Source organism: Haemaphysalis longicornis, unplaced genomic scaffold (assembly GCF_048455015.1).
Source record: "Haemaphysalis longicornis isolate Haplotype H1 unplaced genomic scaffold, Haemaphysalis longicornis Haplotype H1 scaffold_5, whole genome shotgun sequence".
In the NCBI taxonomy this organism is placed as follows: Eukaryota; Metazoa; Arthropoda; class Arachnida; order Ixodida; family Ixodidae; genus Haemaphysalis; species Haemaphysalis longicornis.
Genome location: NW_027526385.1, coordinates 7,957,520 through 7,977,250, shown reverse-complemented (window position 1 = coordinate 7,977,250; position 19,731 = coordinate 7,957,520). Strand labels below are relative to the sequence as shown.

Here is a 19,731-nt window from a genome sequence, read left to right as displayed (position 1 = left end):
TCCCCGTGGGGAAGAATGTGAAAGTGCGAATGCACGAGTTGAATTTGCGCGGTTCGGTAATGTTCGCGAAAGAGAGATCACACACACACACACAACTACAAAGAAATAAAGATGCATTTATCCACAGACACCTATTTGTGTTGTCGTTGTACTTGATTGCTAGAGCGGATCTCAGCTTTGAAATTTCGTGTCAGTACTCCTTTAAGCGGGTGCATTAGCCCTTCTCACGCCCGATTCCTGGCCAATCCCCCACGTGGGTATGTGCCATGTCAGCGGCTAGGCAGTGCGCGCCCATCTCCCCCCGTTGCCAAGGAAGACGAGGAGATTCCAGGCCAATCCCCCACGTGGGTATGTGCCATGTCAGCGGCCAGGCAGCGCGCGCCCATCTTCCCCCGTTGCCAAGGAAGACGAGGAGATTCCTGGCCAATCCCCCACGTGGGTATGTGCCATGTCAGCGGCCAGGCAGCCCGCGCCCATCTCCCCCCGTTGCCAAGGAAGACGAGGAGATTCCAGGCCAATCCACCACGTGGGTATGTGCCATGTCAGCGGCCAGGCAGCGCGCGCCCATCTCCCCCCGTTGCCAAGGAAGACGAGGAGCGCGCGCACCCATCTCCCCCCGTTGCCAAGGAAGACGAGGAGATTCCAGGCCAATCCCCCACGTGGGTATGTGCCATGTCAGCGGCCAGGCAGCGCGCGCCCATCTTCCCCCGTTGCCAAGGAAGACGAGGAGATTCCTGGCCAATCCCCCACGTGGGTATGTGCCATGTCAGCGGCCAGGCAGCGCGCGCCCATCTCCCCCCGTTGCCAAGGAAGACGAGGAGCGCGCGCACCCGCAGCTGTTGCTATGCGGACGGCGGCGGACGCTTCAGGCTCGCTTAAGAAGTGCATTCGCACTTAAAACACCGGCGTGCGTCGTCTGCTCTGTTTCAACCCAATTCTCAACGGTGGTCTCAATAGTGATGTTAATAATCGCCCTCAAATTGAAGTAGAGGCATTACTTTGCTTTCGGTGCAGTACAGTTTGTAACGTCCAACACACATCATGTGCTTAGCACGGACAAATACCGCACTTTCGCGGAGCCTGACGCAACCAGTGACGACGCACTCACATGGTTACATGCATGCATGCCTCGCCAGTGAAAACATCCTATTCCTTAAGTGACGCATTCTCGCAGACGCTTCGCGTAGAAGATACGAACAGGTAATTCTTGCCAGATTTATCTTCCCCTAGCAATACAGTGACATAAACGCCACCGCAGGATTCGCTCGCAAGTGGAAAGCGTTCTCGCTGACCTGTGTCTAAACGGCACTAAAATAATTTATGGCAAAAGACACAGTTGACTGCTGTATCCCCGTGGCCTATAAGATTGCAATCTCGTAGCTTGAAAATAAAATCCGGCCTCCTTCAGGTAAATGCTGTATAAGTATTTTCTGCCGGGTACCCTAATGCGGATAGTGGAATACCTTGTAGCTGCGCAAAAATGCTTAATTGAGGAATATAACATATTTATCCCTATTAAGGTGCAAATGTTTACCATCGCAAAAAACAAACAAACAAGAGTAACAAAACAGAAGTCTCCCAGTTCGCTCATGATCATCATCATCATCATCATCATCATCCTGTCTACGCCCAGTGCAGGGCAAAGGCCTCTCCCATAGATGTCCAATTATCCCGGTCCTGTGCTCACTGTGACAAATTTATCCCCGCAAACTTCTCGATCTCAACTGCCCACCTAACTATCTGCCGTCCCCTGCCACGTTTGACTTCTCTAGGGATCCACTCTGTTACCATTAATGACCAACGGTTATCTTGCCTTCGCAATATATGACCTGCCCATGCCCATTTCTTTTTCTTAATTTCCAGTAACATGTCCTTAACACGCATTTGTTCCCTGACCCACTCCGCTCTCTTCTTGTTCCTTAAAGTTACACCTATCATCTTCCATTCCAGTGCTCGCCGAGTCGTCCTCAATTTAAGTTGAACCCTCTTAGTGAGCTTCCAAGTTTCTGCCCCGTAGGTGGGTACCGGTAACATACAGCTGTCATACACTTTCTTCTTCGGCGACAATGGTAAGGTGCCATTATCTCAGAATTCCTGCCGAATGCACTCCATCCAATTCTTATCCTTCTAATTATCTCTGCCTCATGGTTGTGATCCGGGTTCACAACTTGGCCTAAATAGATATATTGGCTTAAAACTTCCACCGCTTCGCCACCTATCTCAAACTGCTGTGCTCTCTAGCAAATATAGCATGCATAGCAAAATCTAGCATTCACTGCCTGCCACAGAAACCTGACACACAAAAGAAATGATGAAAATGCAACACAACAAAAATGAAGTAACGCAATCACAAAAACCTTGCAATTTTCCGCCGTCACTCAAATAAGTTAAAAAACAAGAATATGTGAAGAAAAAGTGATACAGAATTAACGAAATCACAAAGGGGCGTCAAATCTAGCGGTCTTGCGTGAATAAATCAACCTAAAGTATAAGCAACAAAGAACCAAAACCTATAATAAACTAGAAACTAGAAACTAGAAAATAAACTAGAACTAGAAATAAATCAAAAGATCACAAATATCTGTCTTATGTAGTGCGCTCACGCTGTTAGCTCAGCAAAAGCAAAAAAGAAAACAAAGAAAATTGTCTGTCTCAGCTGACGTGCGTCTTTAAAGATCAGCTGCACTCAATTCTGTTGTCGTCCAAGTTCGATGTAAATAAGTTCTTTATGCCCTAAAAATGGGGAAGTTCTGAGCTCGATAGCCACGTAGCACATTATTGCAATCGTTAAAGTAACTCCGTAGCAGACGACGTCTGCACCGGGCGGAGAGTCGCCGAAACAAGTCCCGAGCCCCAGTGGCGGAAAAGTAGCCACCTCATGCGCTTCGCCGGCGACCGGCCCGGCTCGTTGCCGGGAGTAGGGAATTTCTCTGCCGCATTACCAGGGCGTACCGCCGTTGGTGTGTGCGTGTTTGAGTGACCTACCTGGCATTTTACACCATTGTTTTAAAAAGCACCGGATTGGTTTACAGTTTGGATGACAAGGGGTGAGTAATCACAGCCGCATTAAAGCATCATTGTTTTAATGACCGTCGGTGAGGTAAAGGAAACGCTGGGTTGTTTGCCCCGGTGTTTTGTGGTCAACAAATCAAATTACTTCCGGACGTTTGCGCGACAGTACGCAAATGGACACCTTACGTTGCTGTTCCAGCAAAACACTCTAATCAAAGTAATGTAAAGTAGAGTCCTTCCAAACAAACAGTCGCATTGTTAAAGGAGCCTTGGATGTTCAATTTTAGGATAAGAACGCTTTACGTCATAGCTGAAGCACGATAAATGGCAGTGCAGCAAAGATACTGCGAAAAAATTTAAAAGTGGTGAAATACGTCGGAATATTGACATGTCATATCATTGGAAATAGAATAAAGCAAGACCTTTCTTAAAGTCCTTAGCCTAATAGGTTACACACTAGCACTCAATATGACTTTTATTCTGGATGACAAGGTCTGGACCTTTCGAAAACTTTATCGAACTCACTAAAATATTTGACGTATGCGTAAGAACATTTAAGCTGCTTCACCCTTTTCCACTAGAAGGCAAATCTCTTACATGATCGTTGTAAGAACTATACAGGTATATAAAGATCGGCCGCCGCCTTCGCGAATTGTAATAATGCGAAAAAAACAGGCCTTCTACTAAACGGCAACCGACTTTTTTTATCATAAAGTGGAATTCAACATTTACTTGTGCAGAATGTGTGGTTTAGTTTCCACGAAAAGAGAATGTGATAGCAAAAGCAGGTATAGAATAACCATGTTTCAGGCGTCAAAGATTTACGTCAGGAAACGGAAGTAGATAGGTAAATTTTTTGGTGTTTTAATCTTACGGCCTCCTACAGCTTTCCAAGGTGAAATACGGTTTCGAACCGATCTTACAACTAGTTCCTGAATGTGCGGAGAGGTGAAAGTTAGTGATCACAGATTGACAGTCTTTCGCACGCAGGACATAGTAAGCTCTGCTTGTGATTTGCCGCCGCTCATGCGAGGATTGTTCCTCCACAAAAGTAAGATAACACAGTGAAAGCTAAGAAAGCTCCTGCTTAATATCTTACCAGCAAAATGCTTCGCTCATTAGGTCACCGTATTTACCGCTCAACGCCGAGAAGTTCTGCCACGGCGGTAGACGAATGCAAATATGACCGCTGCGTTAGGTGCTACGTCTCGGCTGGAGAAGATGTCGCGCTTTTCCCGGTATATAACTTCACTACCCACACCGAAATATCGTTTTTGCCCGCTTCGGTTCCGAAAACGTCTGTGTGTTCGAGCCGTTTACGCAGCACACGTTCCTATTTCGGACGCGGTGTTTTAAATTTACCGCTCTTTTATGTGCACTATTAGATTATAGTACCCACCGCGGTGGCTCAGTGGCTAAGGCGTTGCGCTGCTGAACACAAGGTCGCGGGTTCGATTCCCGGCCGCGGCGGCCGCTTTCTGATGGAGGCGAAAAGCAAAAAAAAAAAAAAACGCCCGTGTGTACGAGATTTCGGCGCACGGTAAAGATCCCCAGGTGGTCAAAATTAATCCGCAGCCCTCCACTACGCCGCGCCTCATCGCCTCCATTGCGTCGGTGCGTTAAACCCACCAATCAATCAATCAGATTATAATAGAATTGCCGTGTCGAAGGTTTGATGGCCCCTGGCCTTTAAAGCCACCAAGGAAACGTAAGGTAGATGCGATGAAGAAACAGCGTAAGCAAGCATACGCACGAGCAGGCAATTCTCCGAATTTCCGTATTATTGCCTTAATTTGAACACACGTGGATAACGAAAAAGCTGAGAAGTAACGAAATAGACAAGTGCCCAGTTTACCTACGTTACGAGTTCCCTAGTACAAGATGGCCTTTGACGACTTGCCCTATTTGAAGAGTTCACCTATGACGAGTTGGCTCTCTACTTGTGACGAGTTCTCGTAGACGCGTTCGTCTCTACGTCATGAAACGCCGTATAATCCGGGCTGCTGAATATGGGAATTGGCAGTTCGTCCCGTTATGTCGTTTCGTGCTGCTACGTTGACAAGCAGGGGCGCGCAAAAACTAACTTATCCAGGTCGTTTCATCAAGTGATTGCGTCTGCCTTTAGAAAAATACCAAACACTCGTAAAAAAATGAAGGAAGCTCGCATTAACGCGTAAGACTTGAAGGTAACAAAGCTGTATGCGACCTTCACGACCCTCACGACGATTTAGGTCCGCGATTGCAGCCGATTTGCTTCTTCTTTGCTGCCGCAACGACCTTTACTCCATCGTTGTTGCTACAAGTGTGAGCTTCTTTCAGTTTTTTGAAATAAAGTGTGAGCTATAAGTGTGAGCTTCCTTCATTCAACATCACCTTGTAGAGGCGTACGCTGTGACGTGTCATTGTCGTTCCGAGCAAGTGCTGTCACGATTGCGGTGAACGCTGAAGTTTTCTTTTGCCAACCTTCGCCGATGTACCTAAGTTTGTCAAGCCGGGCTTGACAAACGTGCGGTGGAGACGCTGGGCGGTCACGGCGAGGCACGCACACACGAGCGCTCGGCATTTTCTCGGTTTTTTTAACCGGCGCGCGGTCGCCGCAATATTGACCAATCTCCGAAGTGGACATGCTTGGCTTGAGAAAGGTGCGCCGGTGACGCTGGGCGTTCTCCGCGAGCTACGCACATAGTAACGCTCGGAATTTTCTTGGTTTTGTTAATTGCCGGCGCGTCACCGCGAATCCCGTGCTCACGTGCGCTCGGCATTGTCTTTGCATTTTTAAAGCTGTGGACACAATACTCAAACGATTTCCTCCACAGCTTCGCTTTGAAAACTACGGAGCTAATGTACATACCTCAAACTCAAGCGCCGATTTGTTTATATCAGTTCCCAGGAAGGGTTCTTTGACCAAGGGAAGATTCAAACGATACTTACAAATGTTCCGGTGTATGTTTTTATTCGTATTTTATTAGCGCTTGCTCACGAAAGGACGACGAAGCCTGAAATATTTTACAGAGATTTAGACCCATGCTTGCTTTATTTACCCCATTCCATTGCGTGAAGTGACTAGTGTTGAACGCCTTGCGTGTACGTGTGCGGAAGTGGCTGTCCTGGCAAATCCATGGTGAATAAACGGATAACGTTGTGCTGCACCAACGGCCGGCGCCAAGTCCAGTCGTCGCCGTAATCTACGCTCCCACTATGCGTTGTCACCGGCACAGGCGTCGGCGCCGCCTCCATCGCCGGGAGCAGCAACGTGGTGGCGACGCCGCTGATTGGGCTCCTTCTCGAAGTACATGTAATCCTGCAAACAAATTGTGGGAAGGCAGCGAAACAACTGTGAACTCTGTGGGGAATACTGCGTGCTCCGAGCAATTGCGCTGCTGTTTTCCTGTAGGATTACAAGGGTGATTTAAGTACACCCAAAGCGGATCGCCCGCAGGGTGGCACTTCGAATCGGTCGCAATTACGTACTTCGATAATGGCAGCGCTCAGTTCAGCGGCCCCTCTCTTGTCCGGGCTTAACAAGTGGTGCATGGTAACCCGTGCTCTAACTGGCTCATGCGTTCTACCTTTATTGTCCAGCACGCCACAGACCCAAATGCCCTCACGGGCGACTGGGATGTTTGCATAAATGTCACGATTGGCTAGGGTGGTTTTGTACACGCGCAATGCTGTGCGTAAGCACCGCTTTTAACAGCCGCAGGCATGTGCAGTAAAATTGGCCCAAACTGAGTTCATGATATTTTTGTGTGTGTGTGGCGCTCAGACATCTCGGAGGTGGCAAACAGCTTCTTCCCTTCAGTAGTGTGCACTCAAAAGTAGTAAAAAGGGGTGCGGGGATGACGTGTTTTCAGGGAGCCTTGAAAAAGTCGTTGGTTCACAAAGTGAAGGCTAGTTTCCACGACCAGATTTTGAGGCTATGCCGGGCCCGGTTCCCGTATTTTCTGATTTCGAGCGTGTGTGAAGCTCTTCTCCAAAAGATGAGGCGAAAATATAGCCCTGATGAACCAGACAGACGGATAAGAAAAAAGGTGCATGCCATATCGTATCTACACAAAGGGTCGCATAATTTAAAGAAAATGGCCCAAAGGTACGGCATAAATATCGTTTTCAGTGCCCCGGAAAAGCTGTCAAAAGTATGCCCTTTGAGTAAAAATCAGAAGAAAAAACCAGAACCCTGTGCAAAAAACCACGCTGTTCGCTACACAGACTGCAGCATGAGTGTAGTTTATGAAATTCCCCTGAGCTGCAAAAAAGTGTACATAGGGCAAACTGGAAAGTGTTTCAATGAGAGGGCGAGGGAGCACAACTGAACAGTTGCAAATAATTCTGGTGGCCACCTTTCTGAGCACTGCAAAGATGCAAGTGTAGCCCCATGCTAGAGAAGACAAAGTTTTTGCGGAGAGCAAGAGGAAAGCTTCAGCACGCGAAATTCTTGAAGGTCTTTTTATCAGACAGACAGGGGATAACTGCGTTAGTACTCCGTCCATATCGCTGTCAGATAAAGAAGTAGCCTTTTTAGAAATGTCATGCATTTTGACGTCACAATGATTTTAGTATTTTAGTTTTGTGTATATAAGCAGCGTCTTTTTTAAGTAAAATCTAGTTGGAAGTTCGGCACTGCATTGTGTCCTACGTGTTTCTTCTTCGTCCCTGTTTTAGCGCCGAGTAATTTTCTTGGGACAACGAGACGCAAAAAAATTCAGTGCCCGTCCACTCTGTGAAGGCGGATGACCAGCGAAGCTGTCGTATCGGGCCTCAACGGGAGCGACAATATTCTTTGAGCGCCGCGTAGTGCAAAAAGTGTACGAAAGAAAGATCGTTTGTAATTTGCGACTGAGCATTCAACCTAGTCATTACCTGAATGAAACTTGTATGGACTGGAGTGTTATTCCAGCTGACAAACATAGGGATTTCCGTTTCCCTTCCGTAAACGCCCATGTATGGACAGCAAAGCGAAATTCCGTAATATTTACAACTTTACTGTGAACTATGTGATTTTGAAGAGTAAACAAACCCGGAATAACGTTAGACTCGTCTTTGGCGCCTAGTTGTAATATAATTTCTTTCGGGATAGTTTCAAGGAAACAGGAGTAACAACAATTTCCTGTAACCTCCCTATCTCCGTGCATGTCCATGCATTGAGAGCAGACAGGAATCTGCAGTATTTGCAACTTCACTGTCATATAATTACGACAAGTACATAAAATTAACCTTATCAATACAGTCGGTTTAGAAGCTAATTATCATATAATTGGTTTCGGGATAGGCTCAACATAACAAGAGTTAAAAGCGCTTCCTGTGATCATACAGCCTCCTTAAAGATGAAGAAGTATCACAGTGCAACAGACAATCACTGCAGAAAAGCCATCTTACGAACACCAAGCTTACACGAATATTTTTAACGCTGGCTTCACCTCTGAATTCAAATGCACTGCCGGGAAGCCATTTTCGGGGCACTATAAGAAGTCTTGTATGAAAATATTAAGAGTCTCAGTCGCTTTTATTATTCTTTATGAGTTGTCCGTACGCCGAAGATGCGGCGCACAGGTGTACGATCCCGGGGATAGTAAAGGCGGCGCTCCGCTTGCGTGCGGTTCCTGTCAACATCCCTTTGTTGCCGGAGACGATCTCCTGGATCTTAGCCATAGACAGATTCACTGCAAAAAATTCCAGAAATACCCTGAGCGCAGCTCAGGTATGAGACAACTCCATCACGTAATGATGCTCGCCCGACGCCGAGAACGCCTTGATCGTCACGGCAATATATACATAAGTGGTGTAGTCTGTACGGCCTGGGGAGCATTTTGGAAGCACTCTCAAGAAACCGCTGCTTACCCCAGGGAGAAAGAGGAATGAAAAAACTGTAGATTCCTCTCTCTTAGTATGGGGCAAAACCTGCAGCGAAAGAAGCGTGATTCGCGGGAAGACGGCTGTCTTGTGGGTGTGCTTAGCGAGCGACGTCCTGCTGGCGGGTCGCTTCAGCAAAGGTGCGACCGCTCCGGCCCTGCTTTGTGGCGTACGTGTACGGCAGACGGTTGCGTTGCGACAAGTTCAGCTTGTGGAACGCGAGAGGTTGATTTTGTAGCTTGTACCGTGAATGGGAACGCTGTTCTTCGCGTACATGGTCCAAGCTACGATCCTAACGCGATCACGGTCCAAACACGATCAAGGCGTCATCTGTCGGCGCTCGTAAGCGTCATGATGCGTTACTTCGCTTCACCTCTCCTAGACGCCTGCACCCAAGGAGGTTGTATAAAACTTCTGGAGTGGAGACGGCTCTCGAAAACTGACGCCGACGGCCGCCATCTTGCCTTGGGCAAAAAACTCGCTCCGTCGTAGCAGCCGCACCCGCATCGGTCGCGTTCTGCTGGCTCCCAGCTGCACGTCTGGCGGTGTTGCGCGCTCGCACGTGTGCATTTATGATTTAGTTTGTCGTGAATATTCTTTAGACGCTACAAAGGTGCCGAAATCTGCAATGGTGTGCTCGTGCGTTGCATTCGGCTGCGACGATCGCGGGAAGAAGACGCCGGGGATCGCCTTGGGCTCGGTTTGTTTCGTGTCTCGCGAGTACTATAGCGTTATAAGTGTCCACTTGACCACTATTTGTGCAGTATGTTGCCGATACACCTACTTGTTTACCCAGGTATGCAAATGTTTTCCCTCGTAGTTGCGGTGGTCAGTTGCCGTCTGACCGCGCGAAATATCTTATTTGTTTAATACTATTAGGCAAACATGCGACGTACCATTAAACAAACTCTAACAGTTGTTCATACTACTAAACAATGTCATTAGTGTGAAAGCAGAAATTGTGGAACACATGTGTCCCGCAATTTCTGCTTCCGCGCTAATTTATATGCAGAGTGTTTGCTCTGATATATTGATATATACCGGGTGATCAAAATTAAGTCGACCGGTTTTTTTTTAATTAGGCGCTTAGATTTTCGGGGCGACCACCTCTACAATGAGGTTATGCGCCCTGGGGGACACAGAATTAGCTGTAATTATTGATGTCGGTGGCTTACTTACATTTATTTTTAACTTTTTAGTGGCTGCACTAAACAGGCATGTTTGTATTGAAAAGTTAGGCGCAATCATGTTTCTACGCAGTTTGATCAGGCAGAATTCTTGTAGCGCATGCGAACTGCGATGTTTAATTGACGTTCGCATGATTACGCATGCAAGAAGCAAAGACCGGCGCAAGGCTCCTCCCTTTTGTTCGGTGTTTCATTAGCGGTTCAAAGTACTGCAGATTGCCATAACGCCAGCCAAGATGGAAACGGTGCCTGTTATCACTTTTGCCTACGCCTCCACCCCGTTGTCAAACTAAACAAAAACCGTTCACAGCAGGCACGTGACAAAAGTGGGGGAGAGGGAGGGCTTTGTGTCGCTCCTCACTGTCTTGCATTCATAATCATGCGAACGACAATTCAACTTCGCAGTTCGATATCTCGGAGTACGGATGAGCTAGATTTCTGTCAAATGACACTGCGTAGAAACACGATTGCGCCTAACCTTTCAAAACAAAGTGTCTGCTTATTGCAGCCACTAAAAAAATATTATTCAGTTTTAATTGATTAAACCACCGCCATCAATAGTTACCACCTCCGTCTGTTTCCCCCTGGGCGCATAACATCAGTGTAGAGGTGGTTTTTACGTACATTTAAGCGCTTAATTATAATAAAACCTGCCGAATTAAGTTTAATTACCCTGCAGTAACTGAGAGAAACCAAGGCAGTGCCATTTAACATTTGATTCGCGCTGAGTTGGCCTTACGCGAGTACTCGTACGGTTTTAATTGGAGGTTAATGGTAAAGGCGAGGTTAGCCGAACCATTTCGCTTAGCTTTGTGGAATTCATTGGTGCAATGCTCTCCCGCGGTCTTCGTCTCCTTGTTCTTTTTTTTTTTTTTTTTTACCAACATCAGGCGCTACTCACGTGCGAACCTTTGCGGCTAGCGAGGCTGTGAACGCCAATAGTAACCTCCTGCGCGCAGTTTTCTTTGCAATAGCGGGTTGATCGCGTGCGAATGTGCGTGGTTAACGAAGTTTGAGTAACTTCCTGAAAAAAAATTAAAAAGAAGAAACAGCGTGACGGAGACACGGACATGAGATTAATATGTCAAATGCAGGAAGCAAATCACGCTTTTGTATCCATACGTAACATATGCGAATTTGCCCTTGTCGCAGGTTTCCTAGAAATGAAGCGCTTCGTTTTTCGTGAGAGCGTGTCGTAGGCGAGATAAGCCGAGAGAAGGCGAGCCGAGAAGCCGAGAGACGGCGGCGACTGATGTGTTTATTTCATTTTAAGCGAAATATCTTAAATATGTCTCATGCTTTCTGTAAAGTGCACCTATGATATGGACTGTGTACCCTGAATAAGCTAGCAGCTTAAACCAGCTTTAAGGGTACTCCTTATACATTTTGTAAAACACAAGGAAAAGCTAGAAATGGCAGAGATTAACTCAAACAGAAAATTGTAAAGTGTGGGACGCATAGTAACTCACCATGCTCCTTAATTTAGCTTTGTGCATGTGCAATCAATGGGGTTAATTTTGACCACCGTATTTATTTTGACCACCTTGGGATCTTTAACGTGCGCCGAAATCTGGAACACACGGGTGTTTTCGCTTTTTGTCCCCATCAGAAAAGCGGCCGCCGCGGCCGGCAATCGAACCCGCGTCCTTAAGCTCAGCTGCACAATGCCAGAGCCGCTGAGCCACCGCGGCGGGGTTTATTGAAATTAAAGCACGAGTAATCTTTTTAGCCCAGAACTGGCACAGAACTAGGCTCTTCACCACGGCTCTTCACCACCCAAGTACACGCAAGCGCTAATTTGCTGCTCGAATCACGTCATTAGTTTATGCGAAAGGCGAAATTAAGGCCGCCGTCAAATAACCTCATCGAAAAATCCAGCTTATCTATCTATATTTGCCATGTAAACCCAAAGAAACACGGAATCTCTTCAGCGTCCCTGCCAACTCAGCGCCCTTTCTACCCTTGGCAATATGGCCGCCGACTGGTTTCGCCGGCTTCACCTCCCCGCGTTGCCGGCTATGGGAGGCCTCTACTCCAGAAGTTTTTACAACCGCCTTGCCTGCACCATCCACGCCAATGAAACTTTTAGGGGCGAAGCTCCTCTTTCTCGGGGCAAGTCCCTCGGCGCGCCATGTCCACTAGTTCTCGAGGCGACCGCTAGAGGCGCAGCTGTGCAATAGTTCATAGGTCGATCGCTAGATTTGCGCGCCGCCGCTCAAGGCGGCGTGGCACACACCTGTACTCCTCCGATCCGGAGGCAGCGGCAGCGGCGAGGGCTCGCGCAGCCGAAGCAAAGCGGGCTCGTCGACAAGCGGACCCCGAAGTGAGAGCCCGCGAAGCAGAGGCGGCACGCAAGCGGCGGCAAGAGAACCTCGAATAGGAGCGGGCGCGGGAAACAGCGGTCAAGCGCCGAAAGCGGTAGCTACCTGAGGTTGGTGGCGCCGACGCGCGCTTCAAGCGCGACTTCTTCGATCCCTCGCTCGGCCACAGCTGTAAGGTATGCGACCACTTGTGGTTTGACAACGACCTCACCACCATCGCCTCCATCCGCAACGACCAGTCCCGTGCCAATGCTACCGCTACATCTTGTGTGTATATAAGTGTATATAATTGGATCGATATGTAAATAATAAACATCGTGTATATAAGTGTATATACAATCTCCCCTATGACAACGTGTCGAGTTTTTATATGATGTGTGGGCGAATGTTCACGGTTTCACCGATACGCATTTGAGCTTCGCCCCACTCATCATCATTCACTTCGTGGAGATGGCTGGATTTTTTTTCGGCCGTTTCTCCTGTGTTCGGTGTACTGGCGTCATTTCCGCAACAGATATGACATCAGTGAAATCTTGCTGTATCCTGGCATCAAACACTTTCGTGTTAAAACTAGAAAAGCGTACTTCAACTTAAGTTACCCAACGCAAGTTTTGGTTTTCTAATCAGGCGGAAAGAAAACTCGGAACAGCTGAAAGAGGCACGTAAATGAAAGGGGCAAGCTGGAACATTTAGGGGTATGTGCAGAGTGTCACGAGCTGTGCATCTAACACGCGCAGAATACATCATCGGTAAAATGTTCGCTAAGAGAATTCCTCGGGACACTTAAGCCTGCGTATGTATTTTATTGGCGAGAACATGGCGATGCTCATTAACAACTCCTTTACTGCTACACCATATTTTCCGTCTCTTTATTCACGTCATTTTCCTTGCCTTTTGCCCACCTTCCCTCGACCAGCTTCTTTCCTGCAGTTGAGGCGTCACGTGGAGCGCAGTATTGTACACCTTATAAATTTCCAATTTGTCGTTTTGTGAATGCATATAGTGATGTAATGCGAAGGCAAGATAACCGCTGGTCATTAAGGGTAACAGAGTGGATCCCTAGAGAAGGCAAGCGTTGCAGGGGGCGGCAGAAAGTTAGATGGGCAGATGAGATCAAGAAGTTTGCGGGGATAAATTGGTCACAGTTGGCACAGGACCGAGGTAATTGGAGAATAATGGGAGAGGCCTTTGCCCTGCAGTGGGCGTAGATAGGCTGGTGGTGATGATGATGATGATGATGATAGTGATCGGGAACACTGTACCCTCAAAGCTCCCGATTTCTGGCGAACCGCGCAGTCGGTTTCTGCCACGAAAACAAGAAACGATACCAACGACCATAGCTTTCGTTCAACCACTCGCAATGGGCGAATATAAAGCGCTGTTAGAGCATCCGGCTGCTACTTTGGAAACCTGGGTTCAAATCCCGTCGGATCACAGTGTGTTTTATTATTTATTACTTCTTACTGTGACGGCGCTTTCATTTACACGGCGAATAATTGGGAATAAAAAAAAACATCTCGGACCAACCGATGCTGTCGAATAGCACTAACACTTCTGAACAACTTTCGATGACACTGTATTTGCCAGCATCATCTAAGCGCGTAGCATTAACACCGCTTCATGTGTTGTATTTTTCTATATATTCAACCCACCCAGTCGTGCAAAGCCGTTGTCCCCGCGGGCAAAACGTACGAAAGGAAATTCAACAGGCGAAACATTGCAAAGTCAGTGCTTTAGTTCCTGGTTTTGTCCTTGTTACTCATGATTCACGCTGTTTTTTTTTTGTCAACTTCACAGAGGAATTTTAGTACCTTCAAAACTCTTGCGCTGTCAGTCTTCGAAAGTTCCTGCCCGTGAATCAAAACCTCGACAGCGTCCGTGCCCATGGTACGTGGTAGAATCATTTCTAAAACGTCATGCGGCACACAAAACACGGTTTTACATCATATGCTATTAACAGAGAACCTGTTCTATGGCTGGCCCGGACGACATTCTCCACAGGTATTTCTCCGCTACCTCGAGAGCAGGTTTCTCAGGAAGAAATCATAATACGAAAGTTCGGGGGCCTTCATATTCTTATCCATTTGTATTGCCCCTGCAGAAATGTTTTCCTGGCAATGCATGCCTGTTTGAAGGTCAAGCCGACTTTAGGGTAATCGGTGTAAGCTTGGTCTTTGTATGCTGGCTTTCCCACATAGTGTGTTGCAAGTTGGAGCATCAACTCCCATCTCCGCACGGAGTATGATTATAGAAAACTGGTGTAACTGTTGTCTCATCGAAACTAGCTCGAAAAAAATACACTACAATAAGGCGCTAAGACGACTCTACCATTCCGCCGAGTTTAATTCGCTTGTCATGATTAGTTAGTGCACATTAAAATTGCAAACGTTACACAATTACTGCATGATCTCTATACATGGCCATTGAGGGAAGGAGTATGGTTTAAAAAAACGGTTGTAACTGTTGTTTCAGCAGAACTATCTAGAAACAAGAACGCACAAGTTCCACCAGACCAGCTTCTGTTCTCCCTGTGCCACCAAGATCAACCGACAATAAGCCAGTTGCTGTGGTCATGTAGGATCGTGGAAGGAATCCGATTAAGACGCAAGCCCCCTGACGTCAAATCTCTGCAGGATTGAATATACCCAAATCATAACGCCAACGACGTGCTGCCTGGACTGTGGGCCTTCGTGAAGGACGCTTACATGGTCAACAGAACTTGAATTTTATCAACCCCGAACCCCTTTCCCTATTTCCCCAACAGGCCACAGTGCCACCCTTTCTATAACAAAATTTATTCATTCATTATTCATGACAATTAGCCGCAAAGGTCACTGTAAGATTACGCAACATAGCTTCGCTGGTCATCCTTCTTCACGAAGTGGAAGGGGCCGTATTTTTTGCTTAAATTGCAGCGTTGCACTTGAGAACTACCCCCATTTTGTGATGGATGTGATGTTGTGACCCAAAATTACGGAAATTTTACTGCTCTGTCACTTAACAGTTCCCCTAAAGATGAAGAGGCACTCACGATTAGGATCAGCGCTCCGAGGAGCACGGCCTTTATCTTGACGTCCAGGTCGAAGGGGAAAACCAGCGAATAGTTGTCGGCGTCGGTGCAGCATTCTTGAACGAAGCCAGTGTAGATCTTAATCACGTGCCCCAGCTTGGTGGCGCCGTTTGCGGTGAAGATCTCGAACACGACGTCTTCACAGCAGAAGGACAGAGTACATAGGGGCCCCTTGATCTTGAGCACGAGATTCTCAGCGCTGTCCAGGATGGAAAAGGACGGAAAGATGAGGCTAAAGTCCATTCGGACCGATCCTATAACGGTGCCCTTCGGAGCTTGGACCTCCAGTTCCTGCAAGCCACAAAAACAGAATTACTAGGAAAGCAAAGCATAGCGCTGTGAAGGAGACATTGTAAGTAATCCCAACTACCCCCTATGGAACACATAGATAGCTATACAATAGGAAAGAAAGAAAAACGAGGTAAAAGGCAAAGTCTACAATGGAGACAACACTGCATTGTTTAAAGCGCGATTTAACTCTGCGGAGATCCTACAAGAAAGAAAAGTGGAGGAAAATGTTGGATTCACGGCGTAATCACGGGAAATCATGGTGCGAGCGGCGGAAGCACCGACGAGCCTAGAAGACGTCGACTGCTCAAGTAGGTCGACATCGAGGCTGTCTGGGTGCTGGGCGTTACTTGAGTTCGACGAGGTGCTCGCGGAGAGATCGGGGACCTCAACGATAAGCTCGGACAGCGGGGTAGAAGGTCTGTCAGGCCTTAGAGGCTGCTGAGAGTAATCCTTGCGGCTGGGTGTCCTTGCGGACACCCAGCCGCAACGGAAGCAATTCTGAAGGCTTGACCGTGTGATGCCTGAAGGTTTGTCGTCTGTGCCATTTGTAATGGACTGTTTGTGTGGGCGCCTATGTCTGTTTTGTCGGTCGGTCACCCCTCTTCTGGGTGGACATGTGTCGCGATTCGGTTCGTCTGGTTTCAGTGTTGCGAATTCTAGTGGAGCAGAAAAGTTGAGGCAGAAGCTGCAAGTGCGGAGAGCGTCCAATGTACTACTAACGCTGTGATAACGGTCGCCGACAGATAGACGAGCGGAGCTCGGGGTGGCAGAGGAAACATGGCGCCGAAGGATTCGGTCACAGTTCAGTACACTATACAGTAATACCTCGTTAACTCGAAGTAGGAAAAACCGGGAAAAATTTTGAGATAAGCAGATTTTCGAGATAAGCGAAGTTACGCTCATTGCCATGATATATCGAGTTCTTTGCAAAAAAAAAAGGCGCTACTACTTACAAGCTCTTCAACAGCACCTTCTAGTACACTGTACTATCTTGATCGCAGTTAGGGTGAACACGGGAGCGCGTCATTCCGTGCGCGGGAGCCGCCTGTCGGCGTTCCGGGTAGCTTCACACGCATGCGCAGTTCGTTTGCAACGAGGCTATGTGATGCGCGTGCGAAGTTACACGGAACGCCGACAGGCGGCTCCCGCGCACGGAATGACGCGCGCTCCCGTGTTCACCCTAACTGCGATCAAGATAGTACCTCTGCGTATGTCTGTACCATCGCATGACGAGCTTCAGCGTTGCTTGACGAAGTTGATATGCCGTCTAGGCTCAGATATTACGTTCGGGGAAAATATCGGCTTTGTGGTAGGCGGAGCTAAACGAGAAAAAAAAATCGAGGGAATAACGCGCGGCAACATCGCGCGAATCTTGTGAAAAGGTCCGCGGTGGCGAAATTTTCGTTCCACTCTCACTCAAGGTTTGGAGATATCCGCAATTAAGGCCAAAAAAACTTCGAAACAAAGGGCAAAAAAGACATCGGACGTGTAGGAAATGGTTCCGCACCGCGGAAAAGTTCGACTTAGCCGATTTTTCGAGATATGCGAGTTCCAGTTAACTAGGTATTACTGTATAAAATATTTTTTATCTGAAGCAGTGTGTGAGTGGGCACCAAGATGTTGCGCTATATCATGGACTATGTGTATGAAGGGAGCGGTTCACCTAAGCTTAGCCCAGCCACAGCAAAAATTCTGGGTGTCACAACACTTGATCATTTTCACTATTAATGAGAAAGCTTCAGGATATAGGTAAAGGTAGCATTAGGGTTTAGTTTGTGCACTAGAAGCTTCTCATTGGACTTGAAGATGTCTATCGGTATGACGATGTCCTTTTGCCATTTTGCCATTGACCGTTTGGACGTCCGTCTCAGCAACGAACATTAAAATTTGGGTGCCGCATTGCAAGCAGACAGACGAGTCCATGGGGACTGCCCTTTTGAGAGTGAAGAAATGCAAGCGTTGAAATTTCTCCTTCTGCCATGCTGCACGGCAATATAATCATATTATTCGCTTGATGGTGGTCATGAGAATCTATGAATTTCCCCGCGACTGAAAGTGCCCAGACTTATATACTCAACACTCTACTGCTCTAAAGGGGGCCATCTCCAGAGCTAACAAATTACTAGTGGGACTGGTGTGCAAACTTTTTCCATTTTGGCAAACTAAATTTACATTGAACGTCCTGCTAGTCTATGCACATGAATGCCAGAGAGGGGCTTTAAGAGGCTTCAATTGCGCCCTAATACGTGCCTGCAAGCAGCAGAAGCAGCAGGCGCGGTCGCATCGCAGTGGACGGATGAAGCGCAGCACCGGAACGTTGCGGTAGTCCAGCAGACGCATGTCGAAAGGACGTCTCTTACAGAAGCACGCGCGGTCCGATAAGTCGCTCTCCTCGGCTGCCAAGAAGATGAACTGGTCCATCGTGTTTTTCACCACATATTTGTTCCGCTGCTCGTAAGGTGTTACCACTGCAAAAGAGGATCACAGCAACCAAATTTATTTTCACGTGGACTGGCCGCAGCCCGTGCTCTTGTCCGAGAAAATGTATTTCCTAGAAAGTGCAAGAAAGCACGCCAACAAAGAGGCTATACCGGCGTAGATTGAAGCAGCGCAGGCAAGCGTATACTTGTACAGACAGCCGCTGACGTGCGCGGTGATGGGTTTGCAATTCAGAATGTTTAACAGCACGAGAGAAGGCACATACAGGGTTGCGGGAATGCGCCGAGCTCACGGGGACTCAAAATCATAATGTTCTGGAGCATGTAAGACCGCCTAATGTTCAAAAACAGCACGAACTAAATTAATTTGCAGCCTTGAAATCTTGCGGAAATACTTCACAAGCGCAGCTTTAATACGAAAATTGTCATTTGATATCAGAAAGAGAAGCTACGTGTTCACCAACCCTGAATAACTAATGCTACCCTCGCGTGAAATGAGAAGTCAGAACAATTGCCTAGAGAAACACTACTAGCGCAATAGGTAGAAGGCCGAAGGAAGCAGTGGACGGATCCCGCGAACACTGATCAACTACTGAGCATTTATCAAAGCATTGAGTCTAAGCCACAAAGGGAGAGTGCTACGCAAGGAGCACGTGAAACAGAAGACGAAAGATGTCAGCATTTAAGGCTTTGACTTCTCAGGGGCACCGCGCAAAGTTAGATTTTCGTACTGAATTTATTTGATGAAAAAATATACAGAAACTTAGTCTACACGCTTACCTACTGCTTCCCAATCATCTTCCCTTTCAATAGTTCGAACTTTTGTAAATACTAACTTTCACCGGCGGTTCGAATCAGGCAGCTTTTACTGCATGCAGGATACCATTTAGCCAAGCTCCACGCCTCAACAAGCAACGCGAGCGAGCGGCAGGGTAAGTGAATATGCGACAGAAAATGGCTTTGCAAAATATAGACACCGTTATTATCCCGCTCAAGAGGAGATCTTCGTGCAGGTCAAGGCTGATCAGCGCTGAAGTTGCTTAATTGTGAAAAGTAAACAGAAAAACGAGGCGGTGAAGTACGTGTAAATACACGCGTCAGCTGAGAACAGGTTTTGCCCATACGTGAGTCGCAGTAGCTGAAGCAACACACTGCTGCATCCACCATGCCTTTATACATTTGTCTGAGCATACGCATGTTCGCCATGTAGATTCAAGAGAGCGAACGTAGAAACAAAACGAAGGATTTAGTAGTTCACCGGCTCTGATCTCTTGGGGTAGCGTTCGAGAACTCATTATGTTTGTTTCCCATTTGCCTTTGGCGCTTCCAAAAATAGCAATGATGGCAAAGAGGGCGACATACCGAGTCAGCTGTTGCAGTAGAATAAAGCTGCAACGTCGCCAACCCGACGAATGACCCACTCGGCTTGCATTCCAGCTATCAATGTAGTTGCTACAGCTCTTCGAAAGTACTGTTAACAGCGCATTGAAATCTCTAAACGGCATGGCGAGGAAAAAATAACGCGAAATCTGTGGGTGAAATCGTAAGGAATGCGTGAGCGT

At 47.4% G+C, this 19,731-nt stretch overlaps 1 protein-coding gene across 1 annotated transcript; it reads right to left on the bottom strand.

Annotated features, from left to right (window-relative positions):
- Positions 1-6,208: 6,208 nt before the first annotated feature.
- On the bottom strand, positions 6,209-18,152 carry LOC144138986 (phospholipid scramblase 1-like). The gene is made up of 3 exons (XM_077671489.1): positions 17,982-18,152; positions 15,402-15,731; positions 6,209-6,313 (listed from the first exon to the last, which is right to left on the bottom strand). Exons 1-3 carry the CDS (start codon positions 18,150-18,152, stop codon positions 6,209-6,211), a joined length of 606 nt encoding a protein of 201 aa, XP_077527615.1.
- Positions 18,153-19,731: the final 1,579 nt, after the last annotated feature.